Raw genomic sequence first — 16,694 nt, forward strand, 5'->3', positions numbered from 1 at the left:
CTCATTAATGCAAATATCTAATCATGTGGCAGCAACTCAATCCTCAAAACCACACTGACATGATCAAGAGGTTCAGTTGCTGTTTAGACCAAACATCAGAATGGGGAACAAGTGCGAGCTCAGTGATTTTGATCACGGAATGATTGCTGGCGGCATACATGGTGGTTTGAGTTATCTCAAAAACTGTTGATCTCCTAGGATTTTCACGCACAACAGTCTCCAGAGTTTACAGAGAATGGCTTGATAAATAAAAAATATCCAGTGAGTGGTAGTTCAGTGGGCAAAAACACCTTGTTAATAAGAGAGGTTAGGGGAGAATGATCAGGCTGCTTCAAGCTGACAGAAAAGAGTCAGTAAATCAAATAACCATGTGTTACATTAGTGGTGAGCAGAAGAGCAGCTCCGAACACACAACACATCAATCTTTGAAGTGGATGGGCTGCAGCAGCAAAAGACCGCACCAGGGTCCACTCCTGTACCTAATAAAGTAGCCACAAAGTGTACATCTAATTAAAAAATTAATACAGTTTCATACATTAGAAATCTAATAAAAATTATGTGAAAAAATAAACATTTAGTGCTTGCAGCATTAGTATTTCTTATTTCTGGTCCTTAGGGAAAGTCAGATTTGTAAATTTTCAAAAAGAATTTATGATGGTGTATATTCATAAATTTCATTTTTTTCCTTTTAACAATATAACTTTTTACAATAAAAGATAAATTAATTTCCAAAATTTTAACTTGTTTTAATATGACAAAAAGATCTTGAATTGTGCTCAATATTCCATTTTAGATTCTAAAAAAGGTGCAGTTAAAATTATTTCTCCTTCTTATTATAAATAAATACCAACATAGGCTAGCTTGAAAACCCTCAGCTTCTAGAACCATTAATAAAATTATGTTCCACTGAAAATGTTAATTTACATACATCAGGCACTTTTCTTTGTTTTCGTACAGCCAAAATAGGCGAATCCATGTCACTGGCACCTGTCACCTAAAACATTGAACACTTGCATGAAAATTACATTTACTTTCCACTAATTATTAAAAAAAAAGTTCATCAGCAGCATACAAACAAGAACATACGAGATTCTACAGATGTTGGAAATCCAGACTAACGTACAAAATTCTAGAGGAACTCAGCAGGTCAGGCAGCATCTTTGAAAAATAATACAGTCAGTGTTTCAGGCCGTGACCCTTCATCAGGACAAAAAGAACGTCTTCCCTTATTCTCATTTGTGGGTGCAGCAGGTTCATTTTCATGTAGGTATATTTTTATACCCATGTCTTTTATCTTGTTTCTTTTGGCTCTCTCCAATACCCAGAACTGAACAGAAAAACATTTTATGCCAATTGCTCCAAATATGACAGAAATAATTCCATACTGAGATGATTTAAACCTCTTCTATGATCAACAGCTGCAGAGTGAATATTGGAGTCCTTAGAATGTACTTCAATGTAGTACAGCCCCACTGAACTGTGCCTCCAATGAACACTACAAATCTAAATATGCTCTCAGTCAATGGTCAACAATCACTTGATGGATCGTCATTCGCATTGTCACATGCCTTTAGGAATAATAGGATACATTTTAAGCAGATTTCACCAAGGATACAAAGAGTAAGTTAAAAGATCTGCACAACATCATGGGTCAGAGGACCTATACTGTGCTGTAGCACTCTATGTTCTATGACACAGTGGTCTTTTGAAAGGCTAGGATGCTGATTCATCGGATGAATATTGGAATGTAAAAGGACTTTGTTGCAAGACTAAGTTGCATGAATATGGAATTCGAAGGGGATAAAAGCCTTTAAAATAATAAAACTAAGTTGGTTTAAAACCAATTTTTTTTTATTGACTAAATCCAGACAGGAGTATTTAATAGGAATGTCAAAGCATTGAGGAGTGTCCGCTAGAAGAGTTTCCACCCACCTCTGTGCCAGAACCCCATAACTCAATTTTTTGCAAATATTTCACCAACATTACTTCAGTTACATGCAATTAATTGGCTTCCACCACGCACAGGAACAGAGAATTCCAGGCATTTAACAATAAAAAGAAATTCCTGCAGACTTCAGATTTATTTCGCAGTTACATCCCTTCACTTTCCCACAAATGAAAAAATCATAACATCTCAATCCCCCTCAGGATCTTGTGTGTCTGAATAAGGTCACCCTTCATTCTTCTAAACTCAGAAGAATACAGATCCAAATTATCTAGCATCCCTTGATAGAACAATCCTCTTATCTCAGGAAATAGCCCTGTGAATCTCCTTTGAACAACCTCCATCCCTTTTTTATTTAGAGAAAGAGGGCCAAAGCCATATAGTATTCCAGGTGAGGTCTTACCAATACCCCGTATAACTGCAACAAAACCTCCCTATTCTTAAACTCCAAGCTTTTTGAAAAATGTTGGGTTGCTTTTTTTTTTGTTGGACTTGCCAACTTTTTGTGATTCATGTACTAGAAAACCTAGACCCTTTTAACCACACCTATTTGCAATCTAATAATCTGTCAAGTTCATAACCTGATACTTCCCTCCATTTGTCAGATTTTCACCTGGTCACTCAATCCATCAATATTCTTTTGCAGAATCCAAAGTCCTCATCACATTTTTGTATTGACAAAGTTGGAAAGTTTGCATTTCATTCCCTTCTCTAGATCACTCATATCAATAGTAACCAATTAAGGGTAGATAATCAATCCCTGCAATACTTCACTATTTACATCAGTTTAAGACGGCTACGTTCCTGTAGCAAACAAAACAAAGAAAACTACTAACATTAATCACACTCTTTCTGGTAAACAATCACTGCAATCAATAGCCTGTAACTTCCTTTTCAGAGTTAGGCTTTTGAACAGCCTGTATGACCTGACAAAGTCTCGAAGGTGCAGGAAGGTAGCCGAATCAGGGGAACAGGGCCCAGGCATGAGAGCAGGGAATGAACCAAAGGCTAGCCATTGCTGGAGCGAACTTGGAGGCAATTCGATGCAGCAGATCCAAGGCGAGCTAGTCAAGGCGGTGGGGCCCCGGGTCCAAGAGTGAGGACAGACCTGAAGTTCGATCAATTTAAACACAGGACTGAACGGGGGAGGCTGAGAACGGCTGACTCGAGATGACGGGGCCCAGGTCTGAGAGTGTAACAAAGCAGCAAGGCCTGGGACTGAGATTGAGGAACAACCCAAGGGTTGGACAATTTAAGCGCAGGGCCAGATTGAAAAGGAGTCAAGGAACGGGCGGGTTCAGCTCAGCTCGCCACTCCACGAGGTTTACGAGTCTTGGGGCTGAACTGAGACTGTGACCTGCGACTAATCAGCTCCTGAATGGGCTGCAGTGATAACTGACTTTGTGGCTGTGGATTCACTTTGGTGAATTTCAGTTGTTGCTTGCTTTTGTTGCACAATTTGTTCTTTTCTGCACATTATGTGTTTGACAGTCTTTTTTTAATAGAATTTAATGGGCTTGATTGGTCTTCTTACAGGCAGCTACAAAACAATCTCAAAGTTGTATATGGTATAAATACTTTGATAATAAATGTACTTTGACATCTCCCCAGGCTATAAAGGACTCCTTATTCCAACACTCTCCTTTCTGTCACACAGGAAAACACTGAGAACTGGCCATCAAACTTATTCCTCGAACTCTTAATTTGCATATCACATGTGGAACCTTGTCAAATGCCTTTTGGAAATCAAAACACACTGTATCTACGAGTTTCCTTCCAACTCTTCAAAGAATTCTAGAAAATCACTGAGTACTAAACCAAACTAAAACTGGCCAACATTTAATTTAGTATGATATCAGACTGCACCCTAGCAAGATATCATGCAACATATTAGGAAGATTATGGGGCAAAAATTAGGTTAATGGAGGCAAAGTACAGTTAACCATAAGTTATATCAATGGTGGAACAGAATCAAGTGGCAGAATACCAACAGCATAAAACTACAATTTTTTTTAACCACTCATTCTTAGTTAAGTGAAAAACTGCTCCTTCTGGTGAAGGAAAATGCTGCAACAAGCTGTATTCTGGTGACCCACCTCAGGAGACTCAAGAGAAGAGAATTTTCTTTTATTAGGTCTTCTGATAACATCTTCATCACTCTCACTGTTGCATTCACCTGGGGAAAGAGATGCATTTTACCAAATATTAAAAAGAATGATTATTTTTCTTTAAAAAATATTAAACTAAAAGTTCAAAACCACTGTTACTTAATGATCAATTTTAACTTTACAGCTGTGTTTTATGCCTGAAGATATAATTTTTCCAACAAACTACCAGCACTGATCAAATCATGAAACCGTACATACAACAGTTATTCCTGGTGAATTCTAACTCAACACTTCTTTGCTACTTATCCATATGTGCCTAATTCTCTGTGTTCTCATTTGCTTTCTACTTAAGTTCTACATAATGCCTTCCAATGCTCTGTCAATGCTTCAACATTGCTTTCTACATTGTTGAATTCTCATAGAAAAATTACTCCTTACACATCATCCATCGCAACATATCTGACCATGTGTAATTGAGAACAAAGTAATCACATTTGAATGCAATTCCAAGACAGCAGGAGAAAGGCCTTTTGATATCAATTATCATCAGGAGAAAATAAGACACAAAATTTACTGTAACCGTTCATAAAATCTTATTCAAAATGAAAGACATCATCACTAATTGACTCCTAACCATTTAAGGAATGCAAGTATTATAGCAAGTAAGAATGAAAAGTTTTGTAATTAACTTGATATTAAAGTGTAAAATAGCTGTCCGTGAGAAGTTCTGTCCCTTTTACACACTGGGTCACAACCCATTAGCTCCAGCCAGCTATCTTATTTTTATTAGAACCATGGAAGGAAGATACAGTGCGCAGGAGGTTACAGCACAGGACCAAATCTTTCCTCCCACAATGTTGTACCAAACTAATTACACTAATGACACCAATTGTCTTTTGCTTCCACAGATCCACATTGACCTGATCCAATCCAATCCCTGCATATTCATAACATAAGAGCCTCTTTAACGCCTCGATTTCATCTACCTTGACTACTACACCTGACAGTACATTCCAGGCACCTATTACTCTGTGTGGGAAAGAAGTCTCATAAACCTACTTTAAACTTTCAACTACTCACCTTAAATCCATTTCCTCTAGTATCTGACATTTCCATCCTGGTCTATGCTTCTCATAATTTTATATACAGGTTGACCACCGATTTTCTGGCACCCTCGGTTCCTGAGCCTTGCTGGATTAATATTTTTGCCAGATTTAAAGATGTCATATAATAATAATGGCAAAAATGGACTGTAGCTTAAAAAGGATTATTAAACAAAAATTAAATGTATTTTTGTTAATTACTATGTTTATGAAGAATGTTGCTTCACGGTTATCTTGTTAAACATTTCATCTAGGTGATATTGTTTCATGTGTTTTGATCTCTGTGTAATTAATTATTCTTGCATCAAATAAAAATTCATTAGCTTTCTGTCACAAAGGTACATTTATTTAACCCTTTGACTAAATCACCCAACAACTCAATTAACTTGTCAATTCAATAGTAAATCCTACAGTTTCATCATTCCTGCCATCTTCATCACTTGAAACCTTTTATCAGCATTCAGAACACTGTCTATAATTTCTGAGTCCATAAGGTGATGCACAACAGGTGTTTTGTCATTGACAATCATCCACTCATGTAGATTTTCTTCATTAAGACTACTTGCTATATCTTTGAAAGCAGGTCCTGTAACACTTTTTGCATACGCAAGCAAATCATGAACAACATCTTTCTCCTTTGGTACACAAGGTCCTGAAAAATCATCGTCAAGCTTTTCTTCAGGCACATTACAAAACCTCAAGACAGGCCACAACTTATGACAGCCATTCTTCAGTGTTGAAACTTCTACCCTCTCTCACCCTCGAGCAATGAACCAAAGAACGTCGTTCATGTTAAATTCTTTAATAAATGTTTGTACAAGAATGGCCAGCATTCACCTGATCTAACCAATGTTTCAAGCAATACTTGGCTTTTAGAGAGCGCAGAATTCCTCGGCCTTGGGGTTACATAAGTGATGTACAGTTTAGTAGTAAATACACTGTAAAAACATCATTGGTACACAGGAGTTCAGCTTTGGGGTGAGCTGAACAGTTATCCAAGATAAGAATTTTGCAATCTTTGGGTAGCCCTACAAATGCGCAATGTGCTCTGGCTTCTGGCACAAACTATTTTTCAAATCATTGGTAATCCAACCGTTTTTATTTGCTTGATATGTTGCTGGGTAAATTTTAAACTCCTTTCAAGGCCCTAGGACATTTACTTTTTCCAATCACCAGCAGTTTACATCTGAGTAGCTGCTGCATTGAAGTACCCTAAAATGGTAACTCTGTCCTTAGATTGTTTGAATCCTTTGGGATCTCCTTCATCTTCTGTTGCTGATGTTTTCTTAAGTGTGCACTGCCAGTTTCAGCTGCCTTATACACATGCTCAGGACTGAGGTTTTTGTCAGCTACGGTGGTTTGTAGACCGTTTTTCTCCACACACTTTATGCATGGAAATTCCATGGCACTTCTTAAACCTTTGAAGCCATCCTTCACTATAGTCGCATGCATGTTCTAATTTAAGTTCTTTATGAAACAATTTAGCTTGGCAATTATCATACCACCCAACAAGTCGACTCCATCACACCAATGCTGGCGAAACGATTTGATCATCACTCAATCATGCTGAGTGCTCTTACCAATTTTCAACGTTTTTCTAATGCACATTTGTTTTAGCAAATCACCATTTGCATAGAATTGCAAATTTTTCCTCTTTGGTGTGTTATATCATACATAGTTGACGTACCAATGCCATGCAAGTCACACAGCTTACGCATGGAAACAACTTGTCTTTTCAACATTTCAACCTTCTCTTGGATCGATATGGACCGATGTTCATGTTTGACACCACCACTGTTACTTGCGCTTATCTTAGAAGCCACAGCTAGGGTTAAATTTACATAAAATAAGCAAAAATAAGCACAAAATATGGGGACTGTGATCAACAAGTGCAATGTAAATAATAAAAATAGTGTGCTTTTGCCAAAATGAGTCTTGCCACAGATGGCGCTGCATGCGCTACACACAGCACCATCTGGTAGCCACCCAGTAAACTACATCTCGTAATTCCATCCGAATTAAAAGAACCATCAGTTTCCAGAAAATCAGTGGTTAACCTGTATCTCCACCATGTTGCACCACAGCCTCTCCAGGGAAAACAACCCTAGTTTGTCCAAACTCTCCATATAGGTCATAACCTCTAATCGAGGCAGCATCCTGATAAACTCCTCCTGCACCTTTTCTAGGACATTCTTATTATGGGACATTCAGAAATGAAAGCAAGCTACCAAACCAGAGTTTTATAAAAATCTGCAACATAATTTCCTACCTCTTGAACTCAGTGCCTCGACTAATAAAGGCAAGTGTGTCATATACCTTCTTTACCACATTAACTTGTGCAGCCTATTTCAGGGAGATTTGGACTGGATCCCAAAATTCTGTGTACATTAATATTGTTAAAGATCCTGCTATTAACTGGGTACTTTCCCTTCACATTTGATCTCCAAAAGTGCAACACCTCACACTTGCCCAGATAAAACTCCTTTCTCCAATTTGCCAATCATATCTGCAGTTGAACAATATTCTGTACAATCTACAACATCATCCATCTTTGTATTATCTGCAAACTTACCAACTTGCCCATCTACATTTTCATCCAAGTCATTTATACATATCACAAACAGCAGAGATCCCATAAGACACAGGTACAGAATTAGACCACTTAGCCCATCGAGTCTGCACCACCATTCAATCATAGCTGATTTATTATCCCTCTCAATGGCATTTTTCCATCTTCTGCCAGGAACCTTTGATGCTCTTGCTAATCAAGAACCTACCAATCTCCGCTTTAAATAAACCAAATAGCACACTGAGCAGCGGGCCCCAGCCCTCTCTCAAACCAAGCCTCTGTAAAGCTGATGCACCATCAATAACTCTCTGAAACGTGAGGCGAGAGATAGGCTTTTATTAACTGGAAGAAAGCACTTTCAGCAGCAAGAGACTATCATACAACATCCTGGAGACTGAGGGAGGAGCAGTGCCTCCAATCGCCTTTATACAGGGGTCTGTGGGAGGAGCCACAGGAGCAGTCAGCAGGGGGTGCGTGTCCAAACAGGTATATGTAGTTCACCACAAAAGCCCACAGTTTTGTAGCTTCATGTACTGTTAACTGCTTTTACCCTTCATACTCCTTCCATTAAAATAAAAACACGTCAACCCTTCTGTAGATTACCTTGCTCTTGTCTGTCATTGTCCATAAACGAAAGATTGTCAGTAATTACTTAAAAATACAATAAGATTGTTTCCAGTCAGGTTACCTATCTTACACATTTAAGCTATAACTGATAAATTTTTTTATTAATATATGCTTAATTTTAAAAATTATTAAGTTAAGTATCTTACCATTGATAGATGTTAAAGGATTTTTGCAGAAAATATTCAGATTGTTATTTTTAAGTGCTCTCTCTCCGTGCTTTCCACTTGCATGGTATTTCGTGGCAGCCTCAGAATTGTCAGGACAGTCTTCCAATTCAGAAAAGAAACCATTTTTAACAGCCTCAATGTTTTCTGTAACATTCCTGATCACAGCATTTTGAGAAGTCACTGGATTGTTTTTAAATAGCACTTTGCTGAAAGTAGTATCACGGAAGTTGGGAGAAGATTTTCTTTCTGGTGTAATGGATGCAAAGGCTGGAGATGAGGTAAAGAAAACCTGGCGATCATGCTGGGGAACCGGAGAAAATAAATCCTGTGTTGTCGAAGGTTCTATTTCATTACAAGGCCAAGTATCCATTTTGCCAGGTTGTAAAGACGCATGTTTCGAAGAAATTGGTGTAGAGTACACTCTTTTTAATTTTGCTGCTTCAACAAATAATTCTGAATCAGCTACGTTGCTGAATTCATCTTGAATCTCCACATTTTCTGAAGATATTTCTGCAAAATGTTTTGAGCATTCAGTGCTTTTGCTGTACATAGTATTAGTCATAGAAGTCTCGCCATCTTTAGCAATATCTTCAAATGAAAAGCCTAGATCAAAGTTAACAGAAAATAATTCATCGCAACAGTTGTACCTACTACTGCTACTATCATTAGTATCAGGTCTATGCTGATCAACACATATATTTTCATGCAGAAGTGACTCTCCTGTTACACCTTGTTTAGTTTCTCCATTTTCCAAAGTTTTATTGGTGGATGATTGCACATTTTGGATAGGCTCATTCAACACAGTGGACTGCTGCTGGAGTCCAGAGATATCCTTTGTGATTGCACAGGTTTTATTGTTTGGAATGCAGAGAGTTGAAAGATCAGTATGTGACAGATTATCTTCAAACAAAGACAAACTGTTATTGTATTCAAGTAGTTCATCCTTTATAGAGTCCTTCAATGTTATGTTTTTGCTTTTATTTTCCTCAATCTTGTTATGACACTGGTGTGAAGAATTAAATATTTCTTCTTCAATTACATTTGACTGAGCTTTACGATCTTGTTCCAAATATTCAATACTGTTATCAAATAAATCATCCCAGGAGGGGCTGGATCCTGCATTACCATGATTGGTCAATGGTTCATAGGTCACACTCTCTTTGCAAGTCATTAAAGCTGGTGATTTAATATTGACTGTTGGTGAACCACTTTTCAGGGGATTTAAAACATTAACTGCTGCAGTTTCTAAAGTAGTTGATTGCCAATAATTCCCTTCTTCCAAAAAAGGAAACCCGTCTTGAGGAGGAGAGGTATTAAGAAAATTTGTTACATTTTCCAGAACTATTTCGATGCTTGCAGGAACCTGCTTTATTAAATTGTCATTGGGATATTCTGATTCATAATTGGAATGTTCAACATTGAGTGAATAATACCCATTTCTTGTTCGGCTTGAATTTGAAGAACTTTGATATATATCGTGGTTATGAAATTCGACAGATGCTGGGAGATAAAACAATTTGGATAGATTCCTTTCACACATTGCTGATTTCTTTAATTGACTATCATGGCCAGAGTCAACATTGTTCAATTCATCGCACTCTCTATTTTCTTTCTTCCTTGTGTAATCAGTTTTAGGTTTGGTGTTAGTTGATCTGTTTTCAGAAGAAACATCTTCCAAATTGAACTTAATGTAATCTTCCAGTATTTCCCTTGATCCTAACAAATCAAAGCAAGATATACTCTGCACGTTGTTATTTATCTCTACTTCAGTTTCTCCCTCTGACAGACAGATCTGTTCATCAGGTTTTGTTATAGCATCCTCAGAGGGAACATCTTCACCTCTATAATTCCCTGCAACACACAATGCAGACTCCTTTGTTTCTTTGGAATTTACAACTTCAAGACTAGAAGAGGAACAAAAACCCTTAGACCTTTTTATTTTACTTGTGTCAACAATAGAGCTTTCCTCATCTTCATCCACTAACGTATACCTATTTTGGTTTCCACGATTATTTTTAAATTTCTTCCTCTCTTGCATAGGCTTCGTTAACTGATCCAGCTTACATTTTTCTTGATTGCTTGCAATGGATGTAGGTGTAAATTTAGATTGTGGTGTGATGGCCGTTTCAAAAACATCATTCCTATTTAAATAAGGCATAATTTCCAATGAATAGCCACAGCCACTCTGCAAATAAAAATATAAATTATTAAAAGATTAAACATTTAAAGTAATCAGGTTTAAATAAACATACAATGGATTCAACAGTGGCTAGATGGGAGATGCCAGAGAGTAGTGGTGGATAATTGTTTATCGGGATGGAGGCCAGTGACTAGCCTCAGGGATCTGTTTTGGGCCCAATGTTGTTTGTAATATACATAAATGATCTGGATGATGGGGTGGTAAATTGGATTAGTAAGTATGCCGATGATACTAAGGTAGGAGGAGTTGTGGATAGTGAGGTGGATTTTCAAAGCTTGCAGGGAGATTTATGCCGGTTAGAAGAATGGGCTGAACGTTGGCAGATGGAGTTTAATGCTGAGAAGTGTGAGGTTCTACATTTTGGCAGGAATAATCCAAATAGAACATACAGAGTAAATGGTAGGGCATTGAGGAATGCAGAGGAACAGAGAGATCTAGGAATAACTGTGCATAGTTCCCTGAGTGGAGTCTCATGTAGATAGGGTGGTGAAGAGGGCTTTTGGAACGCTGGCCTTTATAAATCAAAGCATTGAGTACAGAAGTTGGGATGTAATGCTGAAGTTGTACAAGGCATTGGTAAGGCCAAATTTGGAATATTGTGTGCAGTTCTGGTCACCGAATTATAGGAAAGATATCAATAAATTAGAGAGAGTGCAGAGACGATTTACTAGGATGTTACCTGGGTTTCAGCAATTAAGTTACAGAGAAAGGATGAACAAGTTAGGTCTCTATTCATTGGAGCGTAGAAGGTTGAGGGGGGATTTGATCGAGGTATTTAAAATTTTGAGAGGGATAGATAGAGTTGACGTGAACAGGCTGTTTCCATTGAGAGTAGGGGAGATTCAAACTAGAGGACATGATTTGAGAGTTAGGGGGCAGAAGTTTAAGGGAAACACGAGGGGGTATTTCTTTACTCAAAGAGTGATAGCTGTGTGGAATGAGCTTCCTGTAGAAGTAGTAGAGGCCAGTTCAGTTGTGTCAGTTAAGGTAAAATTGGATAGGTATATGGACAGGAAAGGAGTGGAGGGTTATGGGCTGAGTGCGGGTAGGTGGGACTAGGTGAGATTAAGGGTTCGGCACGGACTAGGAGGGCCAAGACGGCCTGTTTCCGTGCTGTGATTGTTATATGGTTATATATGGTTATACAAATTTGCTACGTAAGCATTTCTATGTACATGGGCTATGAACAGATAAAGTGCTGATGAGCAGAAGGGTCTAGGGGTCCGAGTTTGTAACTCCTTGAAAGTGGCTACACAGGTTTATAGGATGATTAAGAAGGCATATATCATGCTTGCCTTTATTAGTCGAGGCACCGAGTTCAAAAGTCAGGAAGTTACTTTGCAGCTTTATAAAACGCCAGTCAGGCCACACCTGGACTATTTCATACAGTTCTGATTGTTGCATTATAGGAAAGAGGTCAAGGCTTTGAAGAGGGTGCAGAAGAGGTTTACCAGGTGCTCCCTGAATTAAAGGGCATGTGCTTTAATGAGAGGTTGGACAAGCGTGTTGTTTTCGCTGGATTGGCAAAGGTGGAAATGAGATCTGATAGAGTTTTATAAGATTATGAGAGACAAGCAGTATCTTCCCCCCACCCTCAGAGTTGAAATGTCTAATACCAGAGGGAATGCATTTCAGGTGAGAGAGGGTTACGTTCAAAGGAGATGGGCGTGGCAAGTTGTTTTTAAAAAGATAGTGCTAGGTGCTTGTGAGATGGTGGTAGAGGCAGATACAGCGTGATTTTTAAGAGATTTAAATACACACACGAATGTGAGAAAAATAGACGGATATGGACATGGTGTAGGCAGAAGAAATTAATCTAGTTGGTCATTTGATCACTAATTTAATTGGTTAAGTATAACATTGTGAGCCAAAGGGCCCTGTTCCTGTGCTGTACAGCACTATGCTCTAAATGTTACGCCAGAGTTCAGGAAAGATGTAAAAGCTCTGAAGAGGATGCAGGAAAGATTTACTGTGGGACGTTAGATATGGAGATAGACCAGACAAACTGGGGTAGTTTTTGGAACAGAGTAAGTAATAAGGACTAGGTTAAAACTGTGAAGTATGTAGACAAGGTAGATAGGAAAAAAAACCTGCTATTTATGGAAAGATCCAGAGCTACAGGATGTTCAAGGTCCAAATTAAATTTATTATCAAAGTGCATATATGTCACCATATACAACCCTGAGATTTATTTTCTTGTGGGCATACTCAATAAATCCAATAACCATAATAGAACTAATGAAAGACCACATCAACAGGACAGACAACCAGTGTGCAAAAGACAACAAACTGCAAATACAGAAAGCAAGAAAAATAATAATCATAATGGTAAATAAATATGCAATAAATATTGAGAACATGAGATGAAGAGTCCTTGGAAAGTGAGTCCATACATCATGGAAGCAGTTCAGTGCTGGGGCAAGTGATATTGAATGAAGTTCATGTAGAATGATAGTGAATGGCAACAAAAGAACAAAAGTGACAAGAGGAAAACAGTTTTACATCATGAGTGGTTAGAGCCTGGAATCACTGCCAATGGTTAGACTGGAGGAGGATTCATTTGAAGTGATCACATAAACTGAAAGAGCAATTGAGAGGGGTCAGGTCAGCATATTAGTTGCACTGACCTTGTCTAGGGCAGAAATAGACTTGAATGAACTCCCAATTCTGTGAACCTTCTGGCCTGTATCAAATCTTAGTAATTTTGTTTGAACCATGCGATTGCTTGAAACTTCTTATTTAAATAATACAGTGCAGTTTGTCTGTTTTTAGCTTGTTGATTAAAGATAATAGTTATGCCATATATTAAGGGTACTGGAAAACAGCAAGAGACCAAATGAAAAATAAAGCAGAAATGTTGCTCTGAGCCTGCCTCGTTAACCCTCATTTCAGGTCATGGATTCACTGGTGTCCATGCTGATCAAGTATCCATCTTTACTAACATAATTTATCAACACATGGCCCATAGTTTTTCAAGACCATAAGATATAGGAGCAGAATTAGGCCATTTGGTCACCAAGTCTGCTCCAATTTTCCTCTCAGCCCCAATCTCCTGCCTTCCCCTCGTATCCTTTCATGCCCTGACCAATTAAGAATCCAGCAACCTCTGCCTTAAATATACATGAAGACTTGGCCTCCACAGACACCTGTGGCAAAGAATTCCACAGATTCACCATTCTCTAGCTAAAAAAACCCCTCCTAATCTCCTTTCTAAAAGGATGCCCTTCTATTCTAAGGCTGGGTCCTCTGATCTTGGACTCCCCCTCCAAAAGAAACATCCTCCTCACATCCATTCTATTAAGGCCTTCCACCATTCAATAGGCTTGCCCTCATTCTTCTGAATTCTAGTGAATACAGCCCCAGAGCCATCAAACTGTCTTCATTTGACAGCCATTCAATCCTGGAGTAATTTTTGTGAACCTCCTTTGAGCCCTCTCCAGTGTCAGCACATTCTTTCTAAGAGAAGGGGACCAAAACTGCTCACAATACTCCAACTGAGGCTTCACCAGTGCTTTTATATTCTAGTACACTTGAAATGAATGCTAACATTGCATTTGCCTTCCTCATCACTGACTCAACCATAGAACACCACAGCACAGAAAACAGGCCATTCGGACCTTCTAGTCTGTGCCAAAACTTCGTTCCACTAGTCCCATTGACCTGCACCCAATCCATAACCCTCCAAACCTCTCTCATCCATGTATCTATCCAATTTATTTTTAAAACTTAAGAGTGAGCCCGCATTTACGTCAGATGGCAGCTCATTCCACACTCCCACCACTCTCTGAGTGAAGTTGTTCCCCCTAAACCTTTCCCATTTACTCTGTCTATACTCCTCATAATTTTGTAAACCTCTAACAAACCTCCCCTCATTCTTCTATGCTCCAAGGAATAAAGTCCTAACCTGTTCAATCTTTCCCTGTAACTCAACTCCTGAAGACCCGGCAATATCGTAGTAAATCTTCTCTGCACTTTTTCAATCTTACTGATATCCCTCCTATAGTTAGGTGACTAGAAATGTACACAATACTCCAAATTTGGCCTCACCAATGTCTTATACAACCTCACCATAACATCCCAACTCCTATACTCAAAACTTCGATTTATGAATGCCAGGATGCCAGTAGCCTTCTTTACAACCCTGTCTACCTGTGACACCACTTTCAGGAAGTCCCAGATCCCTTTGTATCTCTGCACTCCTCAGTGCCCTAACATTCACTGTGTATGTCCTACCCTGATTTGTCCTTCCAAAATGCAACACTTCACACTTGTCTGCCATTTTCTGGCCTATTTTTCCAGTTGGTCCAGATCCCTCTGCAAGCTTTGAAAGCGCTGTCCACAACGCCTCCAATCTTAGTGTCAACAGCAAACTTGCTGATCCAATTTACCACATTATCTTCTAGATCTTTGATATAGACAACAAACAACAATGGTCCCAGCACAGATCCCTGAGGCACACTGCTAGTCACAGGCCTCCAGTCTGAGAAGCAATCATCCACTAACACTCTCTGTCTTCTCCCACACAGCCAATTTTGAATCCAGTTTACAACCTCTCCATGGATACCTAGTGTCTGAACCTTCTGAACTAACCTCCCATGTGGGACCTTGTCAAAGGCCTTACTAAAGTCGATGTAGACTACATCAACAGCCTTCATCTACCTTCTTGGTAACCTCTTTGAAAAACTCTACAAGATTCGTTAAACACGATCTACTACACACAAAGCCATGCTGACTATCCTTAATCAGCCCTTGGTTATTTAAGATAAATAACCTTTATCTTAAAGGTTATTTATTACCGGCCTGTAATTACCTGGTTTAGTTTTGGAGCCTTTTTAAACAACGGAACAACATGAGCTACCCTCCAGTCCTCCAGCACCGCACCTGTGGCTAAGGGCATTTTAAATATTTCTGCCAGGGCCCCTGCAATTTCTACAGTAGTGTCTCTCAAGATCCAAGGAAATATCTTGTCAGGCCCAGAGGATTTATCTACCTTTATTTGCTGTAAGGCAGCAAGCACCTCCTCCTCTCTAATCTCTCTATGTTGCATGACACTACTGCTTGTTTCCCTTCCTTCCATATACACAATGCCAGTTTCCCGAGTAAATACTGATGCAAAAATACTGTTTAAGAGCTCCCCCATCTCCTGAGGCTCCACACAAAGACGGCCACTCTGATCTTCTAGGGGACCAATTTTGTCCCTTACTACCCTTTTACTTTTAATATACTTGTAGAAACCCTTCGGTTTAGTTTTTACCTTCACATTATCTGCCAAAGCAACCTCATGTCTTCTTCTTGCCTTCCTGATTTCCTTCTTTAGTATTTTCTTACATTTTCTATACTCTTTGAGTACCTGCAAATTAACCTTTATGGAATCCTACACAAGGACTCTCAAGTCCCTTTGTGTCTCACTCTTTTGTAATTTCTCTTCATTTAGAAAATAATCAACCCTTTTATTTCTTCTACCAAAGTGCATAACCATACACTGTATTCCATCTGCCATTTCTTTGCTCATTCTCCTAATCTGTCTGTCCTTCTGTAGCCCCTCTAGTTCCTCAAAACTACTGCCCCTCCACCTATCTTCATAACATCTGCAAACTTTGCAGCAAATCCATCAATTCCATCAACCAAATCATTGACATATAACTTTAAAAGAATCAGTTTCAACACAGACTCCTGTGGAACACTGCTAGTCAATGGCAACCACCCAATGACCTGGCCTCCATAGCTGCCTGTGGTAATAAATTTCACAAATTCATCCCCCTCTAAAGAAATTTCTCTGCATCTCTGTTTTAAATGGACGCCATAAGACACAAGTTTAATTTTCATGGATTAGCAAACATATACAAGACACACAACCAACCACACACAGGCACAATGATAACTGAATGTATATGATGACAGCTAACCTTATTTTTTTTAAATATGTAAAAAGGAGAAATGGCATAAAGGATTGAGTATATATTTTGGAGGACCTG

At 38.8% G+C, this 16,694-nt stretch overlaps 1 protein-coding gene across 1 annotated transcript in view; it reads right to left on the minus strand.

Moving 5' to 3' along the window:
- The window catches only part of fancm (FA complementation group M), a 131,377-nt gene that overhangs the window by 12,896 nt on the left and 101,787 nt on the right, over positions 1 to 16,694 (minus strand). Inside the window, exons 14-16 of the mRNA XM_059959537.1 lie at positions 8,499 to 10,704; positions 4,042 to 4,121; positions 929 to 994 (exon numbers count right to left, since the gene is read on the minus strand). Of these exons, the coding sequence (XP_059815520.1) occupies positions 929 to 994; positions 4,042 to 4,121; positions 8,499 to 10,704 (2,352 nt within the window). The remainder of the gene's footprint in view (positions 1 to 928; positions 995 to 4,041; positions 4,122 to 8,498; positions 10,705 to 16,694) is intronic.

Source organism: Hypanus sabinus, chromosome 2 (assembly GCF_030144855.1).
Source record: "Hypanus sabinus isolate sHypSab1 chromosome 2, sHypSab1.hap1, whole genome shotgun sequence".
NCBI lineage: Eukaryota > Metazoa > Chordata > Chondrichthyes > Myliobatiformes > Dasyatidae > Hypanus > Hypanus sabinus.